The sequence below is a fragment of the Lethenteron reissneri genome, chromosome 30 (assembly GCF_015708825.2).
Source record: "Lethenteron reissneri isolate LAM-NWPU_2019-01 chromosome 30, ASM1570882v1, whole genome shotgun sequence".
NCBI lineage: Eukaryota > Metazoa > Chordata > Hyperoartia > Petromyzontiformes > Petromyzontidae > Lethenteron > Lethenteron reissneri.
Genome location: NC_083808.1, coordinates 15,673,118 through 15,692,493, shown reverse-complemented (window position 1 = coordinate 15,692,493; position 19,376 = coordinate 15,673,118). Strand labels below are relative to the sequence as shown.

General features: G+C 42.8%; 1 protein-coding gene across 1 annotated transcript in view; it reads left to right on the top strand.

Moving 5' to 3' along the window:
* Positions 1 to 13,147, top strand: part of LOC133349574 (mitochondrial 10-formyltetrahydrofolate dehydrogenase-like) — a 50,622-nt gene extending 37,475 nt beyond the window's left edge. The window contains exons 17-23 of the mRNA XM_061563144.1: positions 259 to 352; positions 1,099 to 1,198; positions 3,207 to 3,305; positions 3,706 to 3,871; positions 7,711 to 7,816; positions 8,314 to 8,513; positions 9,628 to 13,147. Of these exons, the coding sequence (XP_061419128.1) occupies positions 259 to 352; positions 1,099 to 1,198; positions 3,207 to 3,305; positions 3,706 to 3,871; positions 7,711 to 7,816; positions 8,314 to 8,513; positions 9,628 to 9,683 (821 nt within the window). The 3' untranslated portion in view covers positions 9,684 to 13,147. The remainder of the gene's footprint in view (positions 1 to 258; positions 353 to 1,098; positions 1,199 to 3,206; positions 3,306 to 3,705; positions 3,872 to 7,710; positions 7,817 to 8,313; positions 8,514 to 9,627) is intronic.
* The last annotated feature ends 6,229 nt before the right edge of the window (positions 13,148 to 19,376 follow it).

Genomic DNA, 19,376 nt, shown 5'->3' with positions numbered 1-19,376 from the left:
TCCTGGCTACGGCTACAATCAGTGGTGACTATTTGAAAAAATCCTGGGCCTCCCCTAAGTCGACTCAGCCTCACATGAGTACCTGGCAAAATTTGTAAAACTTCAGCAATGGGGATACTAAGGCTGGTCACACCACCCCCCGTGTGCCGTGTCAGCCTTCACAGGTTCCCGCTAACTGCACTCGCCCCAACAGCCTGTGTAGGCTCTATGGGGGGTCTACGTCTACTTACGGTGCCTGTCATTTGCCTGCATGTGTAGGCTCCATAGTCGGTCAGAGGATGTCCGAGCACCCACACATCCGTAAGCTCGGATTCACCGGCTCTACGCCCATCGGAAAGCAGATCATGAAGAGGTGAGCATTCGTTCCTGCCCGTGTCGACCAGCTGCGAAACGGCGGGCACGTCAAGCAGCGCGAAGCAGAACGTGCAGCCGGGTGTTTCACTGGGAGCGGTGTATTGTTAAGCAAGCACACTGGACTTGAAATACAGAGGTTGTTGATTCAACCTTCCTGCATTTACTGGGTTAAGGCCGTTAACCCACTGGGTTATGGCCATTGAAACCAGCTATCCAGATTGTCATGGACCGGGCTTAACAGATGGGTTTGTGATGATAGGCGTCTTGGCACCGTCTTGCTTTATGTGCCACCCCTGTTACATGTGGAAATGCCCATAGACGGCCTTACACATTGTTGAGGACTGTCCCTTACGAGGACAAGAAGGTGGAATGAGAAGGATGAATGCACTGCATTAAGTGGCAATATAGAATGGTGACAGCATATTCAACAAGCACCACTCACTTTGGACTTCAGCATAGACACCACTTTGCACACAAGCGGCTTGTCACACAACCCTGCAGTCAGGTGCATGAGGTCATTGGATTGCTCTTTTTGTTTTTTCGCCTTACTGGGTCTCAAGACACTTTTCTCAGAAGTGTCTTTTTTTCCCCTGCAGTAGGGGGTGATGTTGCTGTTGTGTGTAATCCCAATTGAGTAATGCGCAGGTTATATTTCAGCACTGAGTTGTTTGACCAATATTGGTTACATTGTGTGTGTGTGTTGTTTGTGCTGTTTGCCTCGTTGATGTTCATTCCCACACTCAGCTGTGCCACGAGCAACCTCAAGAAGGTGTCTCTGGAACTCGGTGGAAAATCACCGCTCATCATTTTCAACGACTGCGACATCGACAAGGCGGTGAGGATGGTACGTACGCAAAGTTCCAATTTTTTACCTCGATTCTTACCAGCGTTGCATTTTTAAACCACGCGGCAGGCATGGCGCTTGCATTGTACACGCTGTCCCTGCCCTCGGATTAAGCGAAACAATCGCTGCTGCGAGAGAAATGGTTTGTTCGGTCAAATTGTCTCAGCTAATGCGCCCGCGGTTGTTGACAATGGCCGTGAAGCTGCTGTGCCCCAACATCGCAAGCGGTGTGTGTCCGCATTTAATGACTGGAGCATAACGCCGCACCGTTAACCTCACGGAGCCCATGCTGGTCTGCGCATCTGTTAAAAGCCGTGCCTACGTGTTCATTAGCCTTAATTAAGCCTGACTCGGCTGCAGAAAATAAGCAATTAATTTTTTTTGTCGCACTGGATTTTATCCGAATGAGACATTATCTCACTGCTAAGGATCACATTTAGGGACAGATTTTATTTTTAATGTTTAAGTTATGGGTATCTTTCCATGACACTTACAGTGGCATAAATACAACACTGCGGTCAAAATAGGTCCAATTCCTCAGGTGTAGAGAATCATACATCGTAAATTCATTGAAAATATACAGTATATGAATACCCATGCTTATGCTGTAAAATGGGTTGAACATAGCCAAACGCACGCAAATAAATACAGCTGCTAAACATTTCCATGGGTTAAATTTCATTTCTCGTTTTGAAATGAAATTGTAGGTCACCGTATCTTACTGGGGTAAGGACAACCCGTACCGATACGATCAATGTTTATTCATTTCATGGTGAAAAATTATTGTGTCAATACATGGAAGAGACTCCCTAGACAAAGATATATTTAGAGGCTAGATGTTCATCAAGCTAGGTTTTACTATGGCCAAAGGGCTCTTTTCTACAACTATAGGGGTTGCGAGTTTAAACATGTGAATGTATGTTCAACTTCTTTCGCACCGTACGTAGCCAAGCGTGCTAATCGGAGGTGCCGGGGAAGGACACCAAACTAAACACGAAAACATTTTCTAAAGAAATTAGTTTTCAAGCGGAAGCATATCTAGATCCTGATTGGCAGTCAGCTCAGCCTACCATCTCTCCGGATTGATAACATTTGTAGTACTGGCTCAGGTCCTGCAATAGGGATAGAATCAGCCCCTTGTACAGTTGGTAATGGACACACTTGGATTATGACCTGGCTATCGTACATATTGTTAATTCGATATGTGTGATGCAAAGCCATCCATTAAATTAGAATTAATTCCACAAAATAGCTCTTCTATTGTAGATATTCATGCAGACTGTGGGTAAGCGTGTTGACCATAAATAGTTTGAGGTGTTATAAATGGGAATACATACTTTATAGTGGTTATCATTCGAGTGATGCGATTGAATGGAAATATTATAATGTACGCAAGGGATGTCGAAGCAATGGTGGGGTGGTGGTGGCATCAACAGGACTGTTCATGATGACCTCTTGACCTTGGCACAGATACAAAGAAAAAGATCCCCCATATACCCTTAAACAGACGTGAGGGGGTGGGTGGCCAACACTAAATTCAGCCGACTGTCTCCCCACCAGGTACTCATTTAAGGCTAAGTCGACCGAGGGGAGACCCAGGACCGATACAGATATTCGCTGTTGCTGATCATAAGTGGGAATCGATATCAGGTTGGCGGGTTTATAGCGCAGTGCGATAACCACTGCACCACCGCTACCCCAATAGATATAGACACACAAAAACAATAATCACCCGTTTAGCCTGAACAGACTGTTGGGGAAAGTGCTGTTATGCGAGCACTTATAAAGGCCCGCACGGCACACGAGCAGGTGGGTGGCCAGCACTACGCCCGGTCGCCTTTGTCTTACTAATGGCCATGTTTACACATTGCACCAGGTACTAAAATTTGACGCTGAGTTGATCGCATTAGACACACACAAATGCACGTTTATAGATGCGACGCATATGCACCACGCCCATAACCGTGTGCGCGCGTGTGTCTGCGTGTGTGTCCTCCCTGGTGTGAAGGGCATGAGCGCAGTGTTCTTTAACAAAGGCGAGAACTGCATTGCGGCGGGGAGGCTGTTTGTGGAGGAATCCATCCATGACGAATACGTGCGGAGAGTGGTGAGTCTCGGGGAGGGCCCCGCGTGTCTGAGTGTGCACGTCGGCATCTGTGCGTGTTCGGTGTTCAAGGAGGAACACCGGTCTCATGAAGCCTGGTCAATTTTCTCGAAAGGACTAGACAGTTAGGTTTTTGAAAGAAAAAATAATATGCCGAATCAGGCGACTTGGTTATTCTGACTTCCTTGATCAACTCTTACTTTCTGGATTTTTCTCAAGAAGCTTTGTGTAGTTCCAAGCGATTTTTTATTATTTTTGCAATTATATTATTTATTTTTTACCTACGTGACTTTACCGAAAAACCTAAGAGTATGAATCCTTGCAGTCACGAAAGCTTCAAATCTAGAACCATCAGCACCTCTTGAGCCAGCTGATCCTCCGCTCTTGTCTCTTTCCTCCTAAGGTGGAGGAGATTAAGAAGATGAAGGTTGGCGACCCGCTGGATCGGTCCACGGACCATGGCCCTCAGAACCACCGTGCACACATGGAGAAGCTGGTGGAGTACTGTGAGGTGGGGGTCAAGGAGGGGGCCACGCTGGTGCACGGGGGGCGGCAGGTTCCTCGACCAGGTGACGTCCGTGTCCCGACACCAACCCCTGACCCCTTGTCCCCCACACGTCGCCTTCCCAGTGTTGCCTCCCTTACACGCTCAGTCACCACACATTACACGGTTACCACACGTTACACGGTTACCACACATTACACTGTTACCTGTCATTTTAAAGTGCCCTACCGTTTTTTTTTTACTCACGAGAGTCAGAAACGATGACTCAAAAGCCCGTTAGACATAGGTCAACAGCCTGCTTGCTCTGTTGCCAATTGCAGAAGAGGGAATTTAGGTTGAAAGGAAAATGCAACCCAAGGAAATCCAAAATGTCCCCTTGTAGTTATTTACTGAGTCTGCGTTTCCCATTGCGAAGCTTCATTTATGAGAACAAAAATATACTCTGCAGTCATGATTCAGTGTGCCACCACAGGGTCCGCCAGTGATGTCACAGATATGGTTCGAGTGCACGCCACACCTCAAGATATCTAGTTTCTCGCGCCGTACAACCCCGTACAACACAATCTACGATGAACCTATGCACAAGAGTCTTTTGTATTTGGGTTGGATCGTCCTTGAACTGATACGGGGTCATTCCTCCCAGTGTCCCCTCATGGCATGTTTATGCGCCACGGGGGCTCATTATATTCATGCGTTCGTGGTCAATACCAAAGAAGATAAGCTTAGTGCGGCCTGGAAGCATATTATTAAATAATACACATTACAATTCCTTATAGGGTAAACAAATACTAATTAACTGATTACTAACGTAGTATATAATTATAATAACACACATTACAACTGATTACTAATCTACAACTCACATCGTAACAATTGCCTGATTACTAATCTAGTATATAATTACAATAACCCCCCCCCTCCGCCTCAAATCGTTGCGCCTGATGAGTTAAATGATGACGTCACCCTGCTGCTGCTCTATTTAAGACCGGGAGACAGAGCAGAGCCTCACCATTCTGGCGAATTGCCCGATGATGCTGGATGCAATTACCAGCGAAACGTCGTACTACTCAAAAATTGTAAATATTGTGGTTTCACGCTTCAACACACCGGTGGGCTAAAGCAGTGAACTATTTGTCTTTTGTCAACGTGACACTTTTTTTGCCGATTGGCCGTGTCGGGTGGTGGAGGGTTACGACACATTTATAAATAACGCGATCTAATCCTAAAATGTTGATTATGAATAAATATTCCTCTTGCGCGTAATACACACAGCATGCCCGGGAGGTATTGTCCGTTGAAGGATTATTACTACGCAGCAGATTGGACGGTGTGGCTGAATGTTGGTGTTAGATTAAAAACGAATTTCTTTAGAACTGCTTTTTGTGTTCAGCTTGTTGTCCTCCCTCGCCTCCGATTAGCACGGTTGGCTACGTAAGGTGCGAAAGAAGTTCAACATACGTACAGTTCAACATACGTGGGTGTTGTGTGAGAGATTATACTGTTTACCAAAAAACAATGAACAGCTTTAAGTAATCTTCAAGAGCACATTCCGGGAGCATTCAAAACAACCACTACTTTGGAAAAAAACCCGAGATGTTTAAAGCATCTGGGATTTTTTCGAATCTCAGAAGGATGTGCGTCACCGAAAACCACGGTGGGCACGTGCAGGTTTTAAAGTTGTGATACCTCGATGAACATTGTATAACAACAAAATAAACTTAACACATTCGTCAATAGCAGTCGCCTTAAAAATATATGGAAAATTGGAAACGTTTTGGGCAGCGGACTTTCTTCACAGCACACGGAGAAGCCAGATTGGTCGAATAAAGTAGAGGCGGTGCTTGAAAAGTCACCTATTATATATATTTTTTAAGGCTTTGTTATTAACGAATGTGTTCTTAATTTCGGTAATTTGTGTGGCAGGACTGCCAACGCAACATCAACAAGTAAACGGAACTGTACATGTAGAGGTGTGAAAGTTGTTGCTATTATTAAACTTAACCGTCCAATTATTTTTTCCACCAGGGTATTCAATTGGCAGGTGCTAATAATTGTTTTTTTTTTATATAAACACACTGAACTAGATAATTTATGGTTACTAGAGTTTGACAAAGTTTCAAGTAAACTATGCTACCATATTTCGATTTAAAGCTTTCGTGACTGCAGGGATTCATCTTCTTGGTTCTTTCGGTAAAGTCACGTAGAAGGGAAGATATGCTACCATAATTGGTGTGGTGTTTTAAATTAAAATCTACTTTGTAAATACAGTCTACATTAATCGAAGAATATATTTGGAAAGTTTGCACGTTCATATTCTGATCGTGGGTCGACTCAACCCATCATCTTCTGTGGGTTGATGGAATGAGTACCAATTTGTGAGAATTTTACTTTGGTTGTATTGGTTGGATGGATTGCCGTATGAATGCGGAATTTCCATCACTGGCTCAGGGCTGGAAACAGAGGTGAACACCACTGCACATTAATTTTACTTGGTGTAAACCTTGACTTCATTAATTGTACGAGCTGCCATATTTGTGTATTCTTAAATGTTTTCGAACAATATTTGCAAAACTGCTGGCTGGCATTGATATGTTCTTCAGCGTAGGGTCAGTCTAATCACTGAGAATTTCAGAAAATGCTTTGCCCTTTCCCAAACGCGCAGAACGTAGGGCACTGCAATCTGTCTTGCTTTGTACAGCACATTTCTGATAGCCCTGGGCTGTGTAGTTGTGTGCTCTAAGCCACATTGTCATTGGACACCTTATCAGAAGTATTTGCAAACGTAGATCATCAAACCAGCCTGACAACAGTAATGATATAATACATTTGTTTAATTCTTACTGAGTCTCAAGACTTTTTTAAGAGGGTCCTGCTTATGAACTGTTCTCAGAAACGGGATCACTCTGAGGAAACCCAAACTGACGAGGAAGACAATGAGGGTTGCCATGCTATACATTTTCACAAAACGATATGATTTCTATTTTTGGGATGATTATTTAAAAATATCAATTTCACATAACTTTAAATTGCATATCAAGTAATAATTTTACTATAATTTATGTGCTTGCCATACTTCCAGTACAAAATATACTGAGAAGTTCTTCAACTACAATTCACTGAACATGTAACTCTGCCATAAGTATCTCTAACTGTCGATATAATGCAGATGCTGTTGGTTACATGATAAATAATTAACGTAGTACATTAACTATGAAAATGATGATGATGTATAACCACCATTCCATCAGTCATTCCAGACGTGTAACTTTGCAAAGTGCTAATTTAATAGGTCATGGCTATAAATTCACAACTTTTGAGTACTTTGCTTCTTTATTTTCCGAATTTTTTTTTATCAAAAAATGTTATATGAAATAAAATAAACAATGGTAAACGTTTCTTAATCAACCCCCTACCTCCACCTCTAGGAGGTCAAATGTCCTCTGGGAGGATTCTCAAGAACTGCCACGGATGGAGGCCCTTTCCACAAAGTGCTTGCCACAAATGAACCACAATACCTTGCTGATCTCGTCAAGGAGCATAAACCATCGCGCGAACTCCGGTCATCCTTACAGCAGCAGCTTTTGGCGAGCCATCGAACAAAGACGGTCACTGTGTATGCCATCGTGCGCTTTCGGATGCGCTTATGCGGCCGTCTGGAACATTCTTCCATCTAATATTATGAAGCCACTGGAGCTAGATTGAAAACGAATTTCTTTAGAACTTCTTTTTTGTGTTTCATTTTTTGTCGTTCCCCCGCACCTTCGATTAGCGAAGTTGGCTACGTGCGGTGCGAACCAAGTTCAACATACTTACTTCCAGCAACAGTTGGTATATGCGTACAGGGCTGCACATTTATCTACCTTTTATATAAACACAGGCTCTGCTGTGGCATGTGGTGAGCAGGGTTTTTCATGGAGCCGTCTGTCTTCACGGGTGTGGAGGACCACATGTACATCGCTCAGGAGGAGTCCTTCGGGCCCATCATGGTCATCTCCAAGTTCCCTGATGGGTAAGGACAAATCGACCACCAATACATTGTCCAGAGTTCAAATACAGGCAGCAGCAGAGTTCCAGGAGAAGTCCTCAGTGGTTCCTGTTACCGACAGGAGCTGTAGGGTAGATGAAAACGTTTCTTTACAGGGTGGCTCCCGTTCACCGCTGAACCTCGGAATAAGAAAGCGGCTAATGTTAATTTTTACTTAGTGTTTCTCACCACAGAGAACTGTAGCAACACGACCGCACTCTATGATAGCTGTTGCCAAACTGTGCTACACGTCCTCCCGCATGGCCTTGTGGGACCCTCGGTTACACCTTCTGACCTGAAGACGTACCGATAAAGTTATTTTATTTAGTTTGCATTCAAAACTAATGACATACACGTACGTCAACGGAATGGCAAATACCAACACATGTACATGTCCATGTATTGGTATTTGTCCGTGCATGCGTTGATTCACGTCTGTGCGTGTGTCCGTACGCACCACCGTCACGCTTCGCTGTCGGCAGGGATATTGACGGGGTCCTCGCACGCGCCAACAACACGGAGTTCGGCCTGGCGTCCGGCGTGTTCACGCGCGACATCTCCAAGGCACTGTACGTGAGCGACCAGCTCGAGGCCGGCACCGTCTTCATTAACACCTACAACAAGACCGACGTGGCCGCCCCCTTTGGGGGCTTCAAGCAGTCCGGCTTTGGGAAGGACCTTGGTGAGTGGCCCGACAGGGAGAAGATGTCTTGGGTCGTTTGTAAACGGACGTCTGGTCGCATTCCAATGAAGCCTCGATCGTAACCAATCGTACATATATTATCGCTCATAGTCCACCATAAAACCGCATCCATGCAAGCCATGGCAGATGCAGATACCTGATCCACAAATGGAACATTTACAAAAGCTCTCCAGTGTGCGACTGTGGTCATCCAGAACCGACTGTACAACATAACGACGCAATTCCCAATCCACAAATATGATGGAGACATCACGGCGATACACTCCGCTGCTCCCGCTGCGGTTATCTGGCTTGACAACCTGAATGTTGCTCTGCAGCTACATCAGCTATACGAATGAAGATTATCATCATCATCAGAAGCATAAAATTTAACATCATTAATAATCATTATCCAATTAAGCATCATCCAATTAAGCATCATCATCCAGTTAAGCAACATGAATGCAAATGATGATCATTCAATTTATTTATAACTCGGAATCTAATTAATCATAACCATCCAATTAGGTACATCATTATGCCTATCTTATATATAACGCAGAAAATAATTTAACAAATATCAATCATCAAAATCATCCAATAGACAATTGGTATGATCCATTCACAGTTCTCTGCTGCATAAGTATCTCGTTGCAGGACCCTCCTGTTAAAATTTGTCATGAGACTAAGTAATTGTTTTTCTGGATTGAGGATATGATTATTATGATACAATCACGTGACCGTCCTCCTGTTCAGCCGCAAAACATGTACATACTATCTTGCAACCCAGTTTCATCGCTACAGATCGCCATTCATTCCAATGTTCCTGAACTTTTGAGGCCAGTCTGTGAAGTCAACAGAGAGACTGTCCCACCAGCCTCAGGACCTTCAATGGCGATGCGTAACACATTTTTGTTCATTCATACACAAAGATACTTGGGCATTTGTATTTTATCCCTTCGGAATGTTTAAAAAAAAAGTGTTCTCTGCCGCAGAAATTTCACTCACTTAAGTATCGATTACAATTATTTTCTCTGTTGAATTGCATGTAATTAGTTCCTGCATTCATTTATTTATTCATGACGCGCCTATTGGTGTTTTTTCCCCCCACCAGGTGAAGAAGCGCTTAACGAGTACCTTCGAACAAAGGCGGTTACTGTGGAGTACTGACCTTACCAAAACGCGACAAGGGACGTCACATTTAAAGGGAATGGAACAGTGAACTCTATGCACAAAACAAATAAGTCACGTCTGAAATTGGCATGGAGGTGGTTTTTGGGGCTGGGTGAAGAGCCTACAAGCACCTGGCGAGGCATGCCGCCCCCTGTCCAACGCGACAATTGGAGTCATCACCTTTTGTCGAGGGACTGCGTCAAAGTATCATCTCACGCTGTCAAGTCATGCCGTGCCGCCCGTGTCTGTTTGCCAAGCTTCCCGCCGGCTCTCCTTCCTTGCGGGTGGAACAAACCAACGTGTACATTTTATATTTTTTTGAAATTCCATCAGCTGTTGTATTGTCGCAGCTTGCTCTCTTTGGCCAGTCTCGTCTGTAATATTTGTGATTTTTTTTTTTTACGTGTGCCATGCTCAGTAGCTGGTTGTTTGTTGGGTTTTCGGTTCTGGGTTTTTGTTCTTGAAGAAGAAAAAAGGTCAGTGCCAGGAATTAAATTTGTTTATAAAATATAACAATTGCTAACCTAGCACTTCTCACAGCCTGGGTTCGAATGCAAAGGTTTTGCCCACCATCGCAGCTTAAGCAACAAATCAATAAAATGCTTCCACCTGCGATCTTCTCAATATTAACTCTCATCTCCGACATTAGAGCAGCCTAGACCCCGCTTGTCTATCGCAGAGAGGGGTATTCTTGGTGATGCAGTGATACTGTGGATTGAATGCCTGCAGTATGACTGCATTATAGTTTCATTGGGACGAAAATAATAAATAGACATAAATTATATCAATGCAGTCATTAATATGCATTGACAAACCGGGTCTAGCACTTTTGGCTATGTACTGTGCTAAATAAGTTCAACATACATACATAGGCTGCTCTCATCGTTGGAGGTGAGAGTGAATATTGAGTGGGTATGCAGATGGAAGGATTTATTGATTTGTTGATGAAGCTAAACTTGTCAGATTGGTATCTATGTATTATTCGATTAAAATATTGTACCTCGCTAGACTCACGATACATTAATACAAATTGGCTGTGGGAATTGAGATTTTACAATGTATGCAAATTATATGTAAATATTCAAATTATTAATTTAAGCAAACGGGGTGGAATAAATCGGTATGGATAACAAAGAACACACAATCATGCAAAGAAGCTGGTATACATGAAAGACTAATAATTATCAATTATTCAATCCAAAGGTGACTTCAAATGGTGTCGCTGGGTTAGGGTGACTGTATTGTTACATGCCCAGTTATCAGCAGGCTGCTAGTTCTCTGCACTTTGCTGACACTTTGCTGACACTTGTCTATCGAAGGTTTAATGAAGGAAGAGCGCTGAAAGGTGTTGGTCGCATATGAGGGGTCAGTGTTTTCTATTCGCGCAAGGAAAATCCTCAACGGGGACCACTCAAAAGTTCCAATGTCTCCCTTGTCATATGAGAGATGCCACACGAACCATCTCCTCTGGCCTCCCCGAACCAGTGGTGGAATTTCCTCCACTCCCACAAACAGTTGCCAGTCTCCCTCTGGGACGAATTATTGCTGTTAATTTCACGCAAAGTGGTTCTTATTTTAAAGTCCATGGAGGGATGAATCGCTGAACTCTCAAACTTTTGATTGTGAGTAAAGCATTATCAGCGCATTACTACTCGGCCAGACCAAAATGGTTGCTAAAGTTTGGTGCTAGATATATCGCTTAAATGAATGTTCCTCATTTAAAAGTAAAACACTTTGGTGCAATGCTTTAAAAAAAGGCCAAGTGGTAAACAAGTGTGTGGCTACGTCTCATCTCCGTGACCCTGCGCCAATGCTGACAATCCCACAATCCTATCCCTGTTGAGGAGTCAATGTTAACGAGGGACAGGGGGGAAGGTTCAGCCAGGGCCACTCCTCAGAGGTTGCTGGGGGCCCGGTGCAGAATTTCACGTGATGGATTCTCCTCAATTCCACATCGGCAGGGCTGTTGTGGTGCCCTATGTGCGAGTGCTGGGTACATTGCCCCTGTTTGAACCAGCCCCCCTGAGCGGCCCTGGGTTCTGCTGCGTTGTGGCATTAAACTGACGTATGTATGTAGAACGCATTTCGCACCATATGTAGCCATCGCAGGTGCGGGGGGAACGACGACAAACTAAACGAAACAAGCAGGTCTAAATAAATTAGTTTTCAATTCAGATTATTTAAAAGTGCATAACTCTAGTGGCTTCCTAATATCGGAAGGAAGAGCGTTCCAGACGGCCACAGAAGCGCGTCTGAAAGCGCGCGATGCGGTGACCGTCTTTGTTCGACGTGTCACATAAGAACAAACTCCGCAAATATGAATTGACTTGCCTCTTGCAAATAAATATAAATAACAAATAAAGTGAAAATTGTGCATCAAGGCTAATGTTGCAGAATAAATCTGCATGTCCACAGCAAGGCTGGGTTGGTCGACATTGAACAACGATCTGCAAAAACGCGACACCACAGTGGCGTGCGGCTCTTTAACGACTGGCCTCGTGACGTTATTTATTAAGGACCATCACCCGTCTCGTATTCACATTGCATCTCGGCTTTTGAAATATTGAGTTTTTTTTGTTTACCGAATTCGAACCAAAAAAAGTCTCTTTGTTATTTTGGTCGCCGACTCCCTGGGGGCATGACTCAAAACAGCCAATGTAAGCAAGTGTCGGAGCACGGCGCTTGCTCGCAGTGCCACGCTGTGCTGAATTTTGTCCGCACTCTTTCGTTGGACAATCCCACAACTGCCTGCACCCAAAATTAAGAGCTGCGATTGATTGCTCGAGCACCGACAAACTTCTTCATAATTCATACCTGTCAGCCCCTTATCAGGGCCCTACCTTATTACAGACCAATTCAGACCTCATTGGTCACCCCGTGCCCTTATAAATCTCAGCGTACATCCTACAAAGTCCCATCACAAAGGAGAAACACAAACACATGACAAAACAAACGGCTGTATGTCGTATGGACCTGAAAGACTCAATTTCCCTGTACAAGAATACGGATAAACCGTATGGGTTGACAGGTATGATAATTACTGTGTAGTAAACAAACGCTGTTATTCTAAGTGTGCATGCAATCGCTCACATGTGTACGCCTGCCTATATTTATTGTTGGCACATTTCTTCGAGTCGTAGAACATTACACAACCTAAGACCGAAAACCCAACGTATTTATGAAGTATGTTGAGATGGAGTGGTAATGAATGGTTCTTGTAGGGCAGATAATATATATACATTTAAAATGGAAACGTTTTTGAAAAAAGCAAAGCTTATGGCAAGAAAATTGTTATTTCTATCTTGTACCTTTTAGTACAGCTATGTAGCATCCCATCGATGGCACAGTATTTTAACATCAAAATAAAACAATACTTTAGTTTTAAAGTAACCCGGCGGTCCATAGTAGCATGTGTGACACCCATGAAGTGTTTCAAATGAAAATAAATTTATTTTAGCTCATACTTGCTAATGGTTTTCCCTTTCTTCACGTGCTGAGTGTGCTTTCTGGCCGTCTCGTTCACTTTTTTAAAGCTTTAAATCGAAATTTAGTCTCGTTCACTGTTCATTTCGAGCGTTGTTGGTTATTTAATCGGATTTTTTGTAACACTAGTAGGTCCATAAACAATGCACATGGACACGTGACGTTCAGAGTCTGATGGGTCCGTGTAAAAATCTAATTGCATGGGGTGTGCCCATTTCCATTGCCAACTTCTGAAGGCAAACTCGAGATGCCATGGTGACCAAAGCCACCGATGATGCCACCATACGTTACCCATTACATTACCGCTCGCTCAAACGCTTAATAAACTAACCGGTTGCAGGTGCCAGTCGCCTCTCAGGCTTGCTCATCTTGCCTTTCACGTACAGCCAGCGTCACACTCGACATCCCAGATACACCCCGAACAGCTGATCCAGAGGTGGAAATCCCACATTCTGATGGTAGAATCCAGCTCTCTACACTATTGTTGATTTCGCATAATTTATCCCCAGCTGAGATTTGTCCTCGCCACCTTCCGATTGGGAAATGAGGGCTCAGTATCACAGCACGGGGGTGGTGTGCCTATGTATGTCTCGTATACGCCATGTGCTGTATATGTACACCTCTGTGAACACCGGCGACTAATACAAGTTCTAGATTTGAAGCTTTCGTGACTGCAAGGATTCATATTCTTAGGTTTTTTCGGTAAAGACTTTACCGAAAAAACCTAAGAATATGAAGACTAATATAACAGCTGGTCCTGGGCCTCGCCTAGGTCGACTCAGCCTCAAATGAGTACATGGTGTGATGTGTAAACATCGCCACTGCGGTAGACAAAGGTGGTCGGGCGTGGTGCTGGCCACCCACCCACCCACTCGTGTACCGAGCCGACCATCATAGTTGCTCGCTAACAGCACTTGCCCCAACAGTCTGGTAAAGTTATACGGGTGTCTTTGTGTGAGCACAGATCGCCCTCTGTTGAGCAAGCAAGAGGGGCAACACTCACGCTCCACACTGTCTCTTGCGTCTTGATCACATATGTTCCCCTCAAAATGGGTCAAACAAAAACAGGTTCCATCTCTCCTCGATCTTAAACTCTGCTTCCAATTTCCTGGTTTACAGATGTCCACAAACCTCCCCTTGCTTTGTTAAAAGAGGCAAACATGTATTCAGTTATAATAAAGCGCTGTATTGGTTTATAATTGATCCTGATTTAACTCGACTGAAAAATTACTGCTTTACAAAACACAAATTTAGCCAAAGGTGAAAATTCCATTGTCATCTGGGGTGGAACACCCAGTGACTATCTCACTGGAAGTTGATCAGATTTCAACGTAAAGTAGTCCGGTTGATTGATGGTCCAGCATTCACCGATTCACTCCAGTAACTCGCTCGCCAGCGGTCAGTCACCTCCCTATGACTCTGCTATCGCTACTACCATGGATTTTGCTCCCAGGAAATTCACTCTTTGATTCCTCCACCGATGTGAAGGACTCCGTCTACTCGATTGTTTCAAGTCATCCAAACCATAATTCTAGATTTGAAGCTTTCGTGACTGCAAGGATTCATACCCTTAGGTTTTTTTCAGTAAAGTCACGTAGGTAAAAAATTATAATATAATAAAATAATTATAAATCACGACGCTTCGGAGGCAACACAAGTCTCCGTCTTCAATTGTAATTTCCACGGTCCCACCTAAAGACGGAGACTTGTGTTGCCTCCGAAACGTCGTGATTTATTATTATTTTTTTACCTATGTAACTTTACCGAATTTTTTTAGAGTATCACCCAAATCATGTTCAGAGCCCACTGCACTGCAACTCAAACCACTGCCTTTTTTTCATTGCACCGCTCGACTTTGGAATTCCATTCCACGGTCTCTTTTTTTTCTTCTCGAAGGTCGTATTTACTTTGCGAAATTCAACAAACCATAAAATCCTCATCGACCACACCGTGAAGAGTACTGTTGGTTGCTGGCCACTCGGCACTTTGGGCTTTTTGGCCTGTGCTCGGTAACCTCGATGTGAAAGTGAATTAGTGTTCTATTGAGTGTGGTATTTTTTTCTGAAAGACAACTTAAAAAATGCACAATGAAAACAGACGCGCACTTTTTGTGACATTATATTGCAGACATTAAGCATAAGGAAACTTATTTTAGAGGCGACATGTCTGTAACATCTCAAGACAATCAAGTTCTATGAGACAAAACCACTGACGAAAAAAAAAACCAGCAAGCCGAGACAATCCCTTCCGAAATCAGGCCAGCATCATTCCTACAATAACAGTAATATTAACAATGATGAAATGCTCAAGATATGTAAATACATTCAGTTCTGACGTATTTGGGAGAATTCTAGTTTGGAAGGGCAGGTGAAATGATGCGACAATCCGTAATTTTGGAAAAAAACATCGTAAAGGCATTTTCCAGTTTTATAGCGACATTCATTATAATTAACAAATTATTATTTGAGCGCTATGAACATAGACGCATGAAATAACGGCCGCCTTCAGCAGACGGTGTTGTTCCAACGCAGTTCAGAGTTCGCAACTTCATCTCACAACGAGGTTTGCTCGTGCACACGAAGGAGCTCCGGTGGTGGAAGTCAAACTGGAAAATGCCCTTCCCTTTGTCGCTCTCCGCTGCATCTGAGGGTCGCACGGCATTGTACATCATTTCAAAGCATTGTACAACATTTCAAAGAATTGGACATCATTTCAAAGCATTGTACAACATTTCAAAGATTTGTACAAACATTTCAAAGCAGCCACGACAGTACAAATGCGAAACCCGACACAGCCCGATGCTTTAAATTGTACGATATCTATGGGACCTTTTTGGCAGTATCAAAATGATGATAGAAAAAACACATAAGACTAGGCTTGATCTTTTATGTCAAATAAAACAGGTGTCAAGATGTTCAAAGACCAAATAGACGCCTATTGCAAGGCATCAAGTCTATATTAACCACACACATACAGTACTTGGGGCAAAACATGCAAACAAAGAAACAAACATGCTCCGATTATTTTTTTCCCAGATGTCCTGTGCTTTTTACCGAGTGGGTAACTTTATACCGCGGTAAACCCACTTTGATTTATTGTAATAAATTATTTTCATCATGTTTCGCGTAGCATGTTGTGGTGACTTGCACCGTCAAGGTACATTAGTTAATTCAATAAGTTGACTGTACGCCGTTTTCCAAATCCAGTTCTAATTCCTGTTTATCAAAGTGGTGGTACATTCCTGCAAGCATTTCTGTATCACTGTTCATGAGTAAACGGAGAGCATTAATTTACTCAGCAATGGTAAGGGATTAGGGCATCGTTTCGGTATGAAGTTCCTCATCAAGGACTTCGTTACATAAATACATATTTTACTGTATAATACATGATAATGAAAGTAATGAATGCCCTTAATCTGGCCTGAAGTTATTAAACAATTCCTGTTCAGAACATACACACTTTCTATAAGGTAACATATTTCTAACCACTTCCCGCCAACAACAATCTTAAATGTTGAAACCATTCCCGAGTATTACAGTGTTCCTAATGTGTGTTTTTGAATGGTCAGCAACATTTAAAAACGTATTAACAGGCAATGAAAGTGCATTCGATAACAATGCAAGCAACTTTAGGCGTTGCATTTTTACAGCGCACTGGAAGAAAAAAAGCTACGTCGTTTTAACGTGAGCAATACACAAACAAAAATCACACATTTAAGAGCCTAGTATTAGTAAGCGATACACTAAAGCGTTCAGCTGTATCCAGGGTCACAGCACTACTTTCCTGCACAGGATATATTAAAACGACATCTTTCACGTGGAACTCATTCCTCTGTTTCCAACATTGATTTGTGTGCTATACTCACTTTCTGAAAGACACTTCACAACAACCCATGTTGTAAGCACGCGTAGCCACGGCATTGCTCGATCAGATCATGCTCCCTTCCGAATAAAACAGTGGCTTAAACAGACGCCATCCGTCTACTCACTTAACCTATTTTCTTTACAGACTGCGCATGGCAATACACATAGCCGATCATATATCGTTTGAGCAAGTGGAACATTGCAAAGCTACCTACAGGAACATGTTCAGAAACAATGTACAAATCCTAAAGCGACATTTCTACTAAAATTTTACAAACACAAAAGGGTGATTAAAAAGTCCATGGGTCTGACAAAATCTGAAAACCCAGAAAAGTCCGGAGAAAATAATAATTTACATTTTATTCAGATAAATCTCGACGAAATCATATTCCAGACCTGGTTTCTCTCAGTGACATCCACGTTTCCACATTAAGTGAGTCACTTTGCATGGAAGCAATTTTCTGTCGACAATTCAGAGGACGTGTAACTGAGAGCGAATTACTTAAAAGGCAAGACAACTGGAGCCTTGGAAAAGATGGACAACTTTGAGAAGGAGCTATCCAGTAAAGTCAGTTTCATTAAGCTCACACATTGTTTCTGTGTCAGACCGCTTACTTTGTGATCACACTTTGTGTCTTCACAGACACGTGGTAATGTTAAAAAAGTATAAACGCAAGTGAAAATAAAAACTCCCACTTCGATTCTTATCAGTGTTATGCAGCATATTAAAAATCAATCTAGTCCGTGCACCGTACCCAGGTATTTATCCACAGTTAAAAACCCTACCTAAAATCATTTACTGGAAATGAGTTAAAGCAAATCCTTACATTATATACTGCATATATAGTGAGGAAATATTTTGATAGTACTGCCAAGTTAAAGGCAAATGTTGTCAGTGTGTCTGGTGTTAGACGTCTCATGAAAATGTCTTGTGAATCTTTTATGCTGCACACAAATATAATTATTAGTGACTGATATACCTGACATAAGCAAAGCTCAAACCAAACACTGGAAAAATAAACAAAAAAACAACAAAATGCAAGAATGAACAATGTCCGACAGTGGTTCTCTAAATGCAGTTATATATTTTTTTATAAAGACAGGGCAACATTTTGTATGAAAAATGTGTTGTCCGAAATGTGTCCTGGACCATAACAGCGGGTTGGCTTTAGTTTTAGCAACATTTTTCAGAGTTTTTCAGAGTTCATAGTGCCAGAATGTGTCCTGATGTCAAAAATTACGCAAGGCAATTTAACGTGTTAAGATTTAGAAGTTCACTGGGCCCAGTGTTGTTGTCACGCATGCCAAACGAGAGCCGTGGAAATTGCTACAATTAAAACTAAGATTGCACATGAGGGAACACAATCCACATGACTCTAGTCCATGCCATCTCAATACTACAGATGTCCTTCATCAGAAGACAGATAGGGTGCCAAAGCTGGGTGAGGGGTGCGTTTAACTTGCAGAAGCTCAAATTTTCGCCTCGGATATGCAGATGGAGTTCTCTTTGAAAATGAGCGTACCTGTACGCCCGCCGACACAGCGTTTACGTTATTACAGCAATTTCGGAGTGGTTCGCCTCCACACGGAGAGATTAAGGTGGCGTGATTAATCGGCGAGCCAATTGTGAATGCAGCCAATTGTGAGTTGTGAAATGAGCCGTGCTCAGAGCCACTGGAGAGTTAGACCTTGATTGGTAGAGCATGAATTTGTAAGGCTCGCACAATGTTGCTATCTTGTTGTATGTGACTAATTTGGCAACACATTAAAATCAAAGATTCCAATGAGGAAAAGGACACACCTCGCGAGATATTAACGACCTCGCCTGATATACAGGAGGTCGTGGGTTCGATTCCCACCCTTACTCATATATATTTGGAGTTTGCGTGTCTCTCTGCCTGGTCGCGTGGATTTTTCACCGGGTCCTCCGGTTTTTCCCTCCACTTTAAAAACATTCCACGTGATAAGCCACTTATCACATTTGTGGCCAGGTCGCTTCTGAAAAAAAAGCTGTATATCTCAGTGGGCCTTGCCTAGTAAAAATAAAAAATAAATGATATTCGATGTTAAAACTCACCTAAGATATGGCTTGCCAAAACAAATGCAACTGGGACACAATGACCTGGAATGCTGAATTAAACGTAATTTGCATTCAATTATTTCAATATGAACATACTGTAATTATGACATACTGCACTGGCACAGCTATGTACAGTGTATGTAATTACAGTACATATATAAATTGTATATGGGGTCTTCTTTCAAAACATGCGGCTTGAAGAAAGTTCAAAGTGGTGCAAATGTTCTGCATAAGAATTATGCAAAGCCTGTGAATATAGGTTTA